At 37.8% G+C, this 14,197-nt stretch overlaps 3 protein-coding genes across 4 annotated transcripts; 1 reads left to right on the top strand and 2 right to left on the bottom strand.

The window, feature by feature from the left end:
* Positions 1-134: 134 nt before the first annotated feature.
* Positions 135-5,008, bottom strand: ECA2 (ER-type Ca2+-ATPase 2). Its single transcript, XM_086235443.1, has 8 exons — positions 4,762-5,008; positions 2,708-4,255; positions 2,507-2,628; positions 2,130-2,408; positions 1,667-2,050; positions 1,405-1,514; positions 1,076-1,304; positions 135-896 (listed from the first exon to the last, which is right to left on the bottom strand). The coding sequence occupies exons 2-8, from the start codon at positions 4,173-4,175 to the stop codon at positions 333-335; spliced, it is 3,156 nt and encodes a 1,051-aa protein (XP_086091569.1). The 5' UTR covers positions 4,176-4,255; positions 4,762-5,008; the 3' UTR covers positions 135-332.
* A 3,650-nt stretch (positions 5,009-8,658) lies between these two features.
* On the top strand, positions 8,659-11,849 carry LOC147290397 (serine/arginine-rich splicing factor RS31-like). Of its 2 annotated transcripts, XM_086236955.1 has the most exons (6): positions 8,659-8,793; positions 8,886-9,030; positions 10,473-10,585; positions 10,746-10,975; positions 11,060-11,338; positions 11,434-11,849. In XM_086236955.1, the coding sequence occupies exons 2-6, from the start codon at positions 8,925-8,927 to the stop codon at positions 11,462-11,464; spliced, it is 759 nt and encodes a 252-aa protein (XP_086093081.1). In that variant the 5' UTR covers positions 8,659-8,793; positions 8,886-8,924; the 3' UTR covers positions 11,465-11,849. The 2 variants fall into 2 exon arrangements, with proteins under 2 accessions (XP_086093081.1, XP_086093082.1); XM_086236956.1 differs by lacking the exon at positions 8,659-8,793 and having other exon boundaries at positions 8,812-9,030.
* Positions 11,850-12,697: 848 nt separating this feature from the next.
* Positions 12,698-13,347, bottom strand: LOC147290398 (Calcium-binding EF-hand family protein). The gene has a single exon (XM_086236957.1). It carries the CDS (start codon positions 13,202-13,204, stop codon positions 12,815-12,817), a length of 390 nt encoding a protein of 129 aa, XP_086093083.1. The 5' UTR covers positions 13,205-13,347; the 3' UTR covers positions 12,698-12,814.
* Positions 13,348-14,197: the final 850 nt, after the last annotated feature.

Genomic DNA, 14,197 nt, shown 5'->3' on the forward strand with positions numbered 1-14,197 from the left:
TTGGCATAAAACTTTCGTTATATAGAAAGATTCACTGTAACATAGAGTACCTTGCAAAGGTTATCAAATCCAATCCATGCATTAGAAGTACTAGAGCAAAGAAGAAAGCAGAAGTTGGCTTGATGACCCAGGGATTTAGGCAGTAAAACATGATCATATTTCATTTCTATTTTCAGTAATGAACAAATGTGGTTAAGGCCTTCCTTTCACATAAAACAAATTGTAAGCTAGCAGACAAAAAAGGTTATCAAATTCTAATTAACTACATGGTTTCTTGATCTGTCACATCCAGGATGAACTTGTTTTCACACTAATCAAAACCTGAGACTTCATCATGCCATCTTCTCCTTCTTTGCTCTCCATCTTCTACTCCTTCCTACCAATTTAAGAACCTCATCGATAAGTACCACGGGTGCTGAAACCAAAAATACCAGGAGCCATTCATTCAGACTCAATGGAACAACACCAAACACCTCTGCTAAAAATGGGATGTAGAGAATGAGGCAATGAAGTCCAAATGAGACTGACATGGCAACCAAAAGCCAAGGGTTCCTCCAAGGTGGCATTGTGACCAAGCTAATGTCTTCAGAAAGAGCATTTAGGGAATTGAACATCTCAATCGCCACCAAGACAGAGAGTGACAAAGTCATTGCCTTCACTTTACCAACAGAAAAATAGTCACAAGGGTCAGAGAAAGTGATTGTCCGACCCCCACTGACAATGAATGGAGCCACAGTAAAATTTGACCATGAAGAGCACTCTCCCCAGTTGCGAAGCTGAGATAATTCAACGAGTGTATGCCCATCACTCACAAGATTGACACCCATAAAGGAAGCCTGAGTATACCACAAGATGAAGATGCCAACAGTTGCAATGCCCACATAAGAACCAATTACCTGCCATAATGAACATGTGAGAACCGTGTGACACAATGAATATAAATATGAAACTGCCCCAGTTTGGTGTATGCTTTTCAGAAGTAATGGTTATATCATGAAGTGTATGGTAGGGGCTAGCCTTACCTTTGCATAGAGAAGTTCAAATTCAAAGAAAGACAATAACAATCCATACTAACCAGGTAACGAAAAAGAACCCAAGAATTCATAAGAGGATCATCACTTTTGCGGGGTGGTTTCTTCATAATATGAATGTCAGCTGGGTTGAAACCAAGAGCTGTTGCAGGTGGTCCGTCGGTAACCAAATTTACCCACAGAAGCTGCACAGGTATCATACATTCAGGTATCCCCAAAGCAGCGGTCAAGAATATTGATATTACCTCACCAACATTTGAAGATATCATGTACCTGCAGAATGAGATATTGAACAGTGCTTACTCAAAAAAAAGAAAAATGGGATGGAGGGAGGGAGGAGATTGTGATAAGGATGATGAATGAAGAGATATACCTGATGAAAGCTTTCATGTTGGTGTAAATGGCACGGCCCTCTGCAATTGCTGAAACAATAGTACTGAAGTTATCATCTGCCAAAACCATATCTGAAGCTTCTTTTGCAACCTGGGATATAAAGCACAAACTATGAAGGCTTAGAAGTCATGTTGCAAGGCCCTCAGCTAATGAGAAGTACAAGTATGGCAGTTGGTTGAGGGAGAGATGTCATTGCAAAACAAAATAATGGTGCATCAGACATTTGAACAGGTCTATGTTACCTCAGTTCCTGTAATGCCCATGGCAATCCCAATGTCAGCAAGCTTAAGTGCCGGTGCATCATTCACTCCATCTCCGGTCATTGCAACAACCTCCCTCATCTCTTTCAGCATCCTTACTATTTCTTGCTTATGCCTAGGCTCCGCACGTGAGAAAACCTTCCCTCCAGGTTTTGATAAAATTTCCTTCTGTTGTGACTGGGTAAGAACCATGAACTCTTTCCCGATAAAACTTCTCCCGTTCATATCCTCATTTTTAGAGAACAATTTGATTTCTTGACAGATAGCCTCAGCTGTGGACTTATTATCTCCAGTTATTACCATAACTTTAATTCCAGCTTCTCTACAATCTTCGATTGCTTTGCCAACTTCATCACGAGGAGGGTCCTGTACAGTTGCTAAATAAAATCAATGACAATAATAATTTTGAAGATCAATCAGCAAAAAATTTGTGGAATATACATACTCTTAAGCCAACAATTCCTACAAAAACTAAGTCACTTTCAATGGAGGAATAGCAAGCCGGATCCAGCAACTTCTTGTGAGCAGGATGTCTCTCAGAATAATAATCGGAGAGCTCTCCCAATTCATCCTTATATGCAAAACCCAAGCATCGCAATCCCTTTGAGCTCATCTCCAAGAGTCTCAAGAGCAGTGATTGTTTACAAGGTTCATCTATTGGAACAAGAGATCCATCTGCAAGCTGCACATGTGAAGAGCGCTCCAGTAAACTCTCAACAGCACCCTGCAAATTGAAACTCCATTAAATGAAGCATGAAAACATGCTGTAACAGAAAACTCAAACCAAGTTGTAAACAGAAATGAGATAAAATTGACAGTCACCTTGACAAGAAGTCGATTACACCCTGTTGGCTCCCGGGCAATAACACTCATAGACTTTCGAACACGATCAAACTCTAGCGTGGCAACCCTTTTTGATCTTTTTGTCCACCATTCACAACAGCCTGTACTTGAAATTGACTGTTAGAAAGCCTCTCCATACTCAACAACATAAATGAAATAAAGAAATAGTTTTCTGCTAACCTAATTTCACCGCGCTGTAGTCAACTAAATAGCTTGCAGCAACCTCTGTCTCACGAATTTTATTCCTCGCCTTGACATCTGGAACTCCCATCTTCTCAACCAAAACCTTAAGAGCTGCCTCAGTAGGCAGACCTGTAGCCCGGAAAAGTTGACCATCATGATAAATCCCAGCATCATTGCAAACAGCACATATTTCAGCGATGGCTTGCATGTTAGCATCCATATTGTAGCAAGTCCAATCAACAATTCCCCCATCCTTAGGATCATAAGTTGTGCCTTCAACATGAATAGTTCGAGAAGCTGTGGTTTTTCCTCCCAAAGTGAAGAATTCTGTCACAGACATCTGATTTGTTGTCAAAGTCCCAGTTTTATCTGAACAAATCACAGTTGTGCATCCTAAGGTTTCTACACTTGGAAGCTTCCTCACAATTGCATTCTTTTGTGCCATTTTCCTTGTACCCAGAGCTAAGCAAGTTGTGATGACAGCAGGAAGACCTTCTGGGATTGCAGCTACTGCAAGTGCAACGGCTATCTTGAAATAGTATGTGCATTTCTCAAAAGAAAACTGAACATTCGTTGGCCAACCATCCACAAGATCCCAGGAGAGGAAATGTTTGTAGTTCATAACCCAAACAATGAGGCAAAGAAACCCAATTGCAGTAGTAAACCTGCTCCCAAATTCATCCAGCTTCTTCTTCAAAGGGGTGTCATCTTCTTCCAAAGAAGCCTCATGTATTTGCTTTTGTATTTTGCCAATCTCAGTGTTCATCCCAGTGCTAACAACAATACAAAGACAGCTACCATTGACAACTGTTGTGCCAGAAAAAACCATATTTTCTTTAGCCTGCAAGTCACAGTCATCCATGAATATAGGATCAGTGCTTTTTAAAACAGGCATTGCCTCTCCAGTCAATGAGCTCTGCTCAACTCGCAAAGTTGAGGTTTTTAAAACCGCAACTCTCATGTCGGCTGGGACTTTGTCCCCAACTCGCAATTCCACAATGTCCCCAGGAACAAGTTCTCTTGCAGGCAAATCTGGCACCAAATACCCATCCCTTAGAACCTTTCCTGATTCACTTTGCATCTGTTTAAGGGCTTCAAGTGCTTTTTCAGCATTACTCTCTTGCCAAACCCCAACAATGGCATTAAGGACTAGAATCAAAACTATCACAAACGGTTCCACATAGGCTTCAAATCCCGACTCCCTTGACTCACTTCCATGCATGAAAGCTAAAACAAAAGAAATAAAGGCTGCAACTAGAAGTATCTTTACAAGTGTGTCATCAAATTGCTCTAATACAAGCCGCCATAAGGGCTTCCCTTTCTCTTTGGCAAGCTCATTCAAACCATACCTTTCACGCCTCTTGTCAACCTCATAAGTGCTCAGACCCTTATCTAGTTTCACTTGGTACTCTTTCAAACATTGCTCAACCGACCATGACCATGCAGGGAATGGCTTTTCTTCCATTGATGCTTAGATTTTGGAGCTCGAATTTCACCCAAATAAAAAAGTCTTCGTTAAAATTCTCTTAAACCCATGTCAGATACCTACAGAATAATTCAAAAACATGTAAGAAACTTCACCACAGCATGAACCATATATCCTCAAACTATGAAATGAAGCTTCAAAAGAGGAAAAGCAAATATAAACTGTAGTCATGCATCAGATTTCCAAAAATCACAAAACAAAAAATCTCACTACAAACATTATTGTTCAAAACAATTTGATAACTAATACTCAACTCTTTTTCTCCTCTGCAAGCCCAAAGATGTCTTCTTTTTACTATTTCTTCAACTCATAGGAACTAAAACCAGAGAGAGAGAGAGAGAGAGAGAGGACAGAACTAGTCTTCAAACAAATTAAGTAGAGAATCTAAACTGAAACCCAACTACATGACGCACGAGAAAATCATACAAAAAAATCAGTTACAAACTACAGCACCACAATAACACTATGTCAGTTATCTGCAACACCCACAACACAAAACAAGAAAAAAAAAAAAAAAACAAAACTTTAAACTATGGAACAAATACTTGAAGTAAAAAGAACTGACCCTTTAAACAAGAACATGGAGAAGAAATAAAGACCCCAAAGATGGCTGTCTGGCTGGCTTGGACACAAAGTAATGCAAAGCCCAAAGTACACAGAAACTTGTCAAGAAACAAAAGGAGCTGATGGGTTTGAATATTTGATGAGTAGACTGATCTAGTCTTGTTAATCTCTCAATTTCTTTAGCTTTTGCTTTTGGTTGTGGAAGAATTTTGGTAGCTTTTGCTTTGAAAATTCGTTCTTGTGGTCAGTTTTTTGGTCAGTTAAAGCTATAAGATTTTGAAAGGAGGAGATGTGTTTACGAATATGCCCTTGCGGGGTTCGGATTATTTACGTGTGGCGCCTCTCCCAGTTTGACTTGTCCCCCAGATTTTTTATTTGTGACTTGCGGCCGTACGCCTGTACGCGTAATATATAGCCGTAGAAGGAATCTATGCTTCCATTTTGTTTCTTTGGCGTCTTCAAGAAAAAACCAAGAGCAAACAAAATTCCACTGTTAATTCAAAGCAACAAAATAAAATAAGATAGTTATTGTTCTTTAATAAATCTTTTCAACTAAAACTTGATGTTTGTTTCAATGCAAAATGAGAGTGTAGGCCTATTTCACACATTATATTCTCTTTTCTTTTTTTATACTAAATAATTTTTCTTGATTGAAACCATCAAATACCAAAACTTTCTCTCATATTCGCATCACAATAATTTTGTCAAAGTATAAGATTTTGAATACGTGCAATCGCTCAAATGTATATAATTAAATCTCCACAATTTGAGTTCATGGATATTTAAATTTAAAATGTTTGAATTCACAATTCGTTTCAATTTATAGTTTGTGTCATATTTATTATTTTCGAAAGCCATGCAAGTTTGCTTTTTGGGATTTTGATTGTTGAATAACTTTAGGTTGATTGCTATGCATGTTGAGATTGCTAACATTTTTCAATAATCTTAAACCAACTCTGTTACAATGACAACCCAACTACTCAATTAACTAAATTTGATGTGGCAATCTATTTTTGTAGGCCATTGACTAAGCCTAGAGGCGGCCCCGTTGCCAAATCCAAAAGTCCAAACTAAACCAATTGGCAAGGCATGCACGTCTGCCTTTTGTGATTGGCTGCTCTATGTATGTAATGGCACACGACATATACACAAGCATTAATTAATGTCGTACGTCTATATGTATGGTAAAACAGTGAACATGCAGAGGGCAACATTGTTAAAGTTCATGGGTACCCTCAAAAAGATGACTTTAAAAAAAAAAAAAAAAAGAGGATTTTAAGGTGTTGGGGACAGCTAGCCTGTTAACAAGGGCATGTGATAATCAATGATCGATAGCTCTTGTTTGTGCGGCAAACCATCATTAATTAATTTGCAATTGTTTATGTTTGTGGAGTGGAAATTAATCAAGTTCCAGGAAACTTCTTCAGTTCTTCCTACCTTTTACCTGCAGCACTATCTCATTAAATTAGGGTTTTCTCATCATTTAGAATCCCTAGATGGTGACATTATTTCCGTCAATGACTTGGATCCCAAAATACAACTTTAATGAGGAGTGTTGCTTACTTGACCAAGTTACACCTTTTGGTGGGTGCCATCAGTCATGGTGTGGTTCCCTTCCATCTCTCTTTGTGGTTAGCACATCTATTCTTAAAAGGAAAGAACTCTTCTTTTATGGGTGAGGAATTTGTTAGTGGAAGGTTATTATTGGAATAAATTAGAGCATCTAATTCGTCATATTATTCGCATGTGATATGTGTTTTCACATGTGTAGTGCCTTTAGTTAAATACGCAGACGGTCAATATTAGATAAAATAAAACTATGTACGGTCATTAAATATAACACATGAATTGTCCACTCTAATAGCAAAAAAATATTAGAATGGTTCACCTTAAACTAATTGACATTAAAGTGAAAATGCCCATTATATTATCTATTTGTGATGCAAGTAATCATATTCCCATGTAAAATGTCTCCAAACATTATAAAGTGTTCCATTGCGATTATAGATCAAAATATGAAGTTACATCAAACCAACTAGCAATCTTTTGTTGTAAGATTTCATCAAAAACAAAAATCTTTAGTGGTATGGATCATATCTCAATTATTCTCACCAAATAAAGTTTCATAAACCAATTGAGAAGGAAATAATACAATTTGTACAAATGAAATTAAAAAATATCTAAACTCACATGGGTTGTCTTCTAGGTTAGAGTTTTACTTTAAGAAATTTTTGTTACAAATGAATATGGAAGTAAGTATTTCCAATTTTCCTTCATTTATTTTTATTTTTATTTTCTTAAAAAGTAATGTTAAATGTAACATATTAAATGATTTTAAAGTTCATTTTACACCCATTAATCTTAAATTAATCTACTTAATATTTTCAAATGTTAAAAAAGTCCACCTAATAATAAATAAATCCACCTTTTAAAAAAATGCGCTCATATTGACAAAAGAAAAATAACGCTAAGTGCACATTAGATGTTGTACAATGCTGATAGCCATTGCTCAACAAGAACTCTGTAGTGATCGTTCACGTTCGACAATAACATTGCAACGAAAAACATGACAAGGGTCAATGTGACTCAATAAAGGTGAATTTTTGTGTTTTATATTAGTTTTACGAACTTTTGACATATTTATGTAAAAAAAATAATAATAATAAGGTATATCAATTATCAACTTTATAGATGTTGTTGCACACTGGGTATATACATTGTTCAATAGTGGCTATAATAATAAAAAACACAGAGCAAAAAAACGCAGCTTGCGCCGGGCTTCGTGCCCATCGCGTTTTTCATTAACACAGGATGAGTTATCATCGGTTTGTTTAAGATGCACTCTGTTATTATTGTATTTATCATTTTGGGTTTTCTTAAAAAAAAACCTTATGGCGTATTCTACCCTTACCGAATTCATTTTATTGAAGCGTAAACAGCTCCTTCTTATGTTGCATTTATTTGGTTTGGAAGTTCTAGAATGTTTTATGTGGATTTCTAACAAAGGAATGCCCCCTTATGTTATGTCATTTGATTAATTAAAATTTCGAGTGCGTTAATTTCAAGGTACTGACAAGTTAAAAACTTAATTAAAACCACTCTAATACACATTGAACTTGTAGGTAACCTTCTAGAAGGCCCAAGATAGGTGAGCCAGCGAAAGGACAAAAAATACCAAGTGTGTCCCTAAGGGACCACCTTCTTCAATTGTGGACCAAGAAAAAACAAATACCAAAATAAAAAATTGAAACTAACAAAAACTCAACTCACCCAAAATAAAAACTAAAACTAACACAAGCCCAACTCATCCAAAATTAAAAACTGAAACTAATACAAGCCCAACCTACTCAAAACAGCTTTAACAAGCGCCAAACTGAAATTGCAAATTGAAATTGCATCAAAAAACTGAATCTGGGTCAGAAAACTGAAACTAGAGACATATGTGCACTACACTTTGGACAAATATAAGTTTTATATACTAAAAAAACTAGGAGAATTTGAAAGAAAAAAATTCAAAACGAACAAAACTAGAAAAGCGAACTGAAACTAAACTAAATAAGCTAAGTGACATAGAGATTACAAATATTACCTTATTGTTACATTTTAACAGTATGTGTACTAGAGGTTAAGTAGGATGCTTGTTATGTATCTTATGCTAATTTTTTTTTTTTTATATGATCTCTATTCATTAGTCACAATTGTAAAATTCGTTGTGTTTTAGGAGCTGGTGTACAGATGAAATTGTGGGTGTATTTAGAAACATTGACAGAAATCTTACAGAGTAGTCCAGCTACCCATTCTATGAGTAGTCCTAATCCAGTAGCAAGCCCAAATAATCCTCAGCTGCCCATTATCCTAACATAAACAAACTCGGACAAATCGAAAGGTGAATATGTACTCTTAGGACAAATCGAATTAGGCTTTGTTTGGATATAAAAAGCCCAATCTTAATTCTTACCCTCTCTGTCTAATTCTTTAATCTTTATCCCCTACTCCCTAGGGTTTGCTTGTTCTCTCTGTTTCGGCCTTTAAGGTACTTCTCCTCTTACTTTTCCCTGAATTTTTCTTAATTTTCACTTAATTATTCCCCTTTTCTCTATTCCCTATGTAATCCTGTTTTTTAAGGTTTCTTCTTTTGCGGTTATTTGTGGGAGAGTAACGAAGATGAGGCCGGTTTTCGTCGGCAACTTCGAGTACGATACTCGGCAATCGGAGCTGGAACGGTTGTTCTCTAAGTATGGAAGGGTCGAACGCGTGGACATGAAATCTGGTACGCTATTATTGATTGATATTGATTATATTGATCTCGCAGTGTAAAATGTTTTATACTGAAAATTGTACCTTTGTTTGGTTTGCTAAGTTAGTGGTCATATTACAGTATTCCAATATGTGGGTATGTGTCAAGTTCATGTTTTTTTGGAATTTGGGAGTGTGTGCTTGCTGGGTTTTGATTCATTCAGGAGTGTGATATGTACTTTCGGTCTACCTTCTGTGTTAGTGGGTAAAATGGAAAATTTTATTATAAAAAAAACTGTTTATTGTGGTCACTCCTGTACCACACTACCACATGTTATTGGTTTCATTTTTTGAGATTACCCATCACCTTTTTTTGTTATAAACCATAATTTATTTTGATTCATCCTAAAGCTGGGGTATGAAAACCAGTCCGATCTTATTATTTGTGAATTTGTGGGTCTCAAATTCCCAAAATGAAAGCTCGCATCATGGTAGACTGGTGTGTTTGATTCAATTTTGATCCCTGCATTTGTATTACCACCTGTCAATTTTTTTTCCCCTCTGATTTATTGAATCAGTTTAAGACAAATGTTTAGCCATTGTCCAAGCTGATTTCAGTTGCCAGTGGTGGTCCAATTCCCCTTGCACAAGTGTATTAATCATTTTATTTTTGATAAAAGTAAGAGTTTCGGTATAAACTTCGGTTTCTTGGCTATGGATGTATGGCTACTTTTGTAGTGTGTATATCCAATGCCCCTTTTCCCCGGAGGAAAGGAAGTGGCAGCCGCGAATTTGCAATTTCGTTGGAGGAAATCTCCACATTTTAAGTTTTTCTTTTGGCGCAGGAACTTCTACTAAAGGAAAATGAACTGAGCTTCTATGTGGGCTCGCCAACATCACTGCCAAAATTTTAATTTGGAAAAGGAAACCTTCCTGGTTGCCTGCTTCTCTACATGCACTCCATTCACAGATAGCAACATCCTGCATTTTCTTCACTCGGTCATCCGTCATTCACCCACTTCATCGCATAAAGTTGCCATTTCACAAGAATGGTCATAGTGGGATCAATCATTTGTTATGCCATGCCTACCACCAGTCCACTGTTCATAGGGGATTAATGATATGTGGCCATGCCTTCAATCACTGATAATAGGGGGATCTTTGAATTCTGTCATGCCATGCCTTCCATTACTGAACTCGTGCTCTCTGAATGGCGAAGCATGCTTAGCAATGACTCATCAGACCTGAAATTTTGGATTAAAACCTTTAGTATGCAACCATCATGATTTAGTTCATCATGCCACACCACTACAGTCTCATGTGCATCAGCCCCTCACGTATATGCAGGTGTTGTATTTACTTTAGTTTGTGCCGGGGGAATGATATGTGAGGCTGATGTACTCCCTGCTGAGTGGGTTATATGCTGATGCTTCCTTTGTTCTTTTCTGCTTCTGACTTTTTTCCCCTCTGTTTCAGGTTTTGCATTCGTGTATTTTGAGGATGAGCGGGATGCTGAAGATGCTATCCATGGCCTTGACAATAGGCCCTTTGGTTATGAAAAACGCAGGCTCTCTGTGGAATGGGCTAGGGTACGATTTGGTTTTTTGTTTAGTCTTTTTTGTTGTAGCTGGTTTTTATTTGAATATCATTCTCGAAGTCATGCAGCGTTTTTTGTTGTTTGCTCAGTTGAGTGAGTGCTTAAAGACATTACTATACGTGGTTTTAATCCATAACATTTTAATTTATCAGGGTGAACGTGGTTGCCATCATGATGGGTCTAAATCACTGGTAAACCAGAGGCCAACTAAAACCTTGTTTGTTATCAATTTTGATCCCCTTCGCACCAGAGTTCGTGATATTGAAAGACACTTTGAACCTTATGGGAAGGTTCTTCATGTTCGAATTCGTCGGAACTTTGCATTTGTGCAGTTTGACACTCAGGAAGAAGCTACCAAAGCCCTTCAGGCTACACATTTGAGGTTAGTAATATGTTTGTTTTCTTACTTGTTAAGTCTCTTATTTAAAAGGATGACAAACTGAGGCAAGGTTTTATCATTTTGTAGCAAGATATTAGACCGGGTGGTTTCTGTTGAGTATGCTCTGAGAGATGATGGTGAGAGAGGTGATCGATATTATGATAGTCCTAGAAGAGGCAGTTATGGTAGGCCTGGGGATAGTCCTTATGGGAGGTCACAGAGTCCTGTGTATCGCAGGCGTCCAAGTCCTGATTATGGTCGGCCCCGTAGTCCAGCTTATGATAGGTACAACGGTCCAGTGTATGACAGACGCCGGAGTCCTGATTATGGAAGGAATGAGAATCCTGAATATGGAAGATACCGCAGGTAGTTATTTATTCCAATATGTCCATTTACTGTTTGTGGAGCTCAATTTATTTTCATTTTCTGATCCATCTTTTTCCTCGAATTGCTTCTTACAGTCGCTCGCCTGTTCGAAGATCAAGAACATGAAATCATCTGATTCCATGGCTGTAGTGGGCCCGACATGTTCTGGTGGTTTTGCCATAGCTTTAGGTACATTTTGTAGAGGGTGGACCTTATTGTGATAGTACTTAGGTTCTTTAAGTTGTATGTTAAAAGTATATGGGTTCCGGAGTTTGCTGGTATCATGAGAATAGTACCTGTGCTACTGTTTAAATAATTAATGGTGTGGCTAGATTCGGTTGCTGGGAACACATTGCCTTCTCACATCTGGATGTCTGGATGTTTTGCCATTCTTATGGCCAAATGGTTTAGTATCAGTATATTACAGTCCGCTACAATGCCAACTTACTAATATCTATCTCAGCATTTGCTATGAAATTGAAATGTTATAATTGTTGGTTGCAAGATTTAATTTATTTCTTACCACAAAACAGCAGCCTCCCCATTGGGTATTTGATTAGAAAAGGGATCTACAAACATTTTGTTGATTACTGAGTTGTTATTTAGCAATGACAAATTGTTCCAAGTGGCGGTTTGGAATGTGGGATGATGCCAACCTACTCTTTTAAGAAGTTGGATGGATTTGTAAACTGTGAAGTTATAATAATTACAGTGTTGTGTCTTATTCATGGCTTTGACAACGCAGTACCTAACTTGCCATCCGTCTTGAATGTCATAAATATGAGAAACACCACGTTTAGGTTTTCTGGTTCGTCCAGGTGTGACCCAGTTGCCCAGAGGAAGCTTCGTCTCATTCTGGGCTGCTCTTCCACCATGTGAAACGTTTAATTTTGGTGGTGTAAGCAGCCACTTTTCCCTTGGCCCCCCTATGCTAACCCCTTTTGCACTAAAATGTAATGGGTCATGGACCTCACGGCAAGTGCTCGACTTAATTTGGTGATGTCAGATTCACCCAATTTCTCATTTTTTTTTTTGGTTATTTTGAAGAGGATCGAACATTTGAAGCCTTTTGGGTTTAACATGGCTCCTACTTGCTGTGAAATCCTAACTAAAGAGACCAAAGAAAATAATGGTATTCTATACTACTGAAACAAAAGACTTCTACTTATTTCTCAAATTATTTTATAGAATGGACTCATGTATTAGAATTTTCTTTATTACTGGTTTGTTCCTTGTGATTAGGCCAATAAATGCAAGTTTCAATGGTTGCTCTGTTTGGTCTTTAAGTCCTCATTGGGGTGCTGCAATGGGACAACAGACCCTTAACCATGATCTTCTCCTGTCAATTACACAGTGACATCCAACTCAACAAATTGTATAAACATTATTAACAGTACCCTGCAGTCTTACCAAGTTTGAAAACAGATTGACAATATATTATTCAAGGCTTGAGCAGCTACTGCAACAAGTACACCATCAATTTGATGAGGATTTCCTTAGTTCTTGATCAAGAGCCTTCTCAAGCCATGCCTCAGCATCTTCCATCATCCCAGGACTAAGCCTCACCATCAAGATGCAGAACTCAGTCTCATTCAGTGCACAATCTCCATCAAGATCTCCTTCTCTCACCATAGCCTCAGCATCCTCTTTGCTCATCCCCTCCATTCCAAGAAGTGCTGAATTCTTCTTCAGGCTATCGGATGTGATCAACCCTCTTTCGGGGTCTGCCAGAAGTCGAAAACCCCCACATAGCTCGGACACAAAGGCCTCCACATCCAGCTTCTCTGCCATGACAGGCAATAAGTCCTGGTACTCAGTTGTTGTTGCTGTTGTGGTAGCCCTCCTTGTGGTTCCATTGTTTTCCATGGTCAGCTGCTTCTGTTGCTGCTAAAAGAAAGTTTCTAATATTCAATGTGGTAGTTAGTGGACAATATGATAAAACAACAAATAGCACAGGGACTCCCACAACCATGAAGAATATATATAACATATAATGCTTGGCTAAGCTCGCTAGCTAGGCCTTTATGAGCATGGAAAGTTTCTTTGTTTTTTGTATCATTGATGTGTGGAACTTAGTGAAACCAATTGGCTAGGAGGTGCCTAGCTACGCATGTTGAGTTTTCTTTCAATCATAGCCATCCATTTGGTTAGCTATGGCCTTGATGATTCCCTACCCACAAATTGGCTTTGCAATCCACACATCATGGAATGGAACAATTCATTCCATAGGATGTTGAAAGTTCACAAAATGGACGGTTGATACATCAAGGAACAAGACATGTGGAGGGCCTGAAATGCTTGGAACTCCAAGTCAATAGGTCTGTAACCATCTGATATTGATTTTATTTTTTTCATTATTTGTTCACAATTTAACGGTTTCTAGGAAAGTTCAGTTGGTGGGTGAATAGGCCCAATAGGGGATCTTTTGTGGCTAAACGTAATCTTCAAAGAAGGGAATAGCTTAAATTGTCCGAGAGCTTGGCTTCTATGAAGCTTCCTTTTCTCTCTTATCAATTTGATTTTTTGGATTTTTCTATTTTGTTGTTCTGTCAAGTGTCAACCATATCTGCCGAGTGCCGACCGATTTTTTTTTTTTTTTTTCTTTTTGAGGCTCAATAAAAAGTCAATAAAGAATGAGGGGTACGGGGTACCACCTTGTGGGGCTTATGAGCAGTCCAGCACAACTCAACACCTGTAGGTCGGTATAAAATGATAAACGTGGGGTGGTGAGAGATGAGCAGGTTTTTCTTTATATAAATAAAAGCTTGTATGTAATGGACTAATGAGTATATACATCATTTTTCTCATAATAAATAATTATATAATTAATATATATATAAGGAGATGTTGTGAGAATGT

Source organism: Dryas octopetala, chromosome 3 (genome assembly GCF_963921425.1).
Source record: "Dryas octopetala chromosome 3, drDryOcto1.1, whole genome shotgun sequence".
NCBI classification, from domain to species: domain Eukaryota; kingdom Viridiplantae; phylum Streptophyta; class Magnoliopsida; order Rosales; family Rosaceae; genus Dryas; species Dryas octopetala.

Coding starts and splice junctions, on each gene's coding strand:
- ECA2 (XM_086235443.1), bottom strand. CDS start 4,175: ATGGAAGAAAAGCCATTCCCTGCATGGTCATGGTCGGTTGAGCAATGT. Junction 1,515..1,666: donor TGGGCATTACAGGAACTGAG/GTAACATAGACC, acceptor TTTATATCCCAG/GTTGCAAAAGAAGCTTCAGA. Junction 1,305..1,404: donor AACATGAAAGCTTTCATCAG/GTATATCTCTTC, acceptor CTCATTCTGCAG/GTACATGATATCTTCAAATG.
- LOC147290397 (XM_086236955.1), top strand. CDS start 8,925: ATGAGGCCGGTTTTCGTCGGCAACTTCGAGTACGATACTCGGCAATCG. Junction 9,031..10,472: donor ACGCGTGGACATGAAATCTG/GTACGCTATTAT, acceptor CCTCTGTTTCAG/GTTTTGCATTCGTGTATTTT. Junction 10,586..10,745: donor TCTCTGTGGAATGGGCTAGG/GTACGATTTGGT, acceptor TTAATTTATCAG/GGTGAACGTGGTTGCCATCA.
- LOC147290398 (XM_086236957.1), bottom strand. CDS start 13,204: ATGGAAAACAATGGAACCACAAGGAGGGCTACCACAACAGCAACAACA.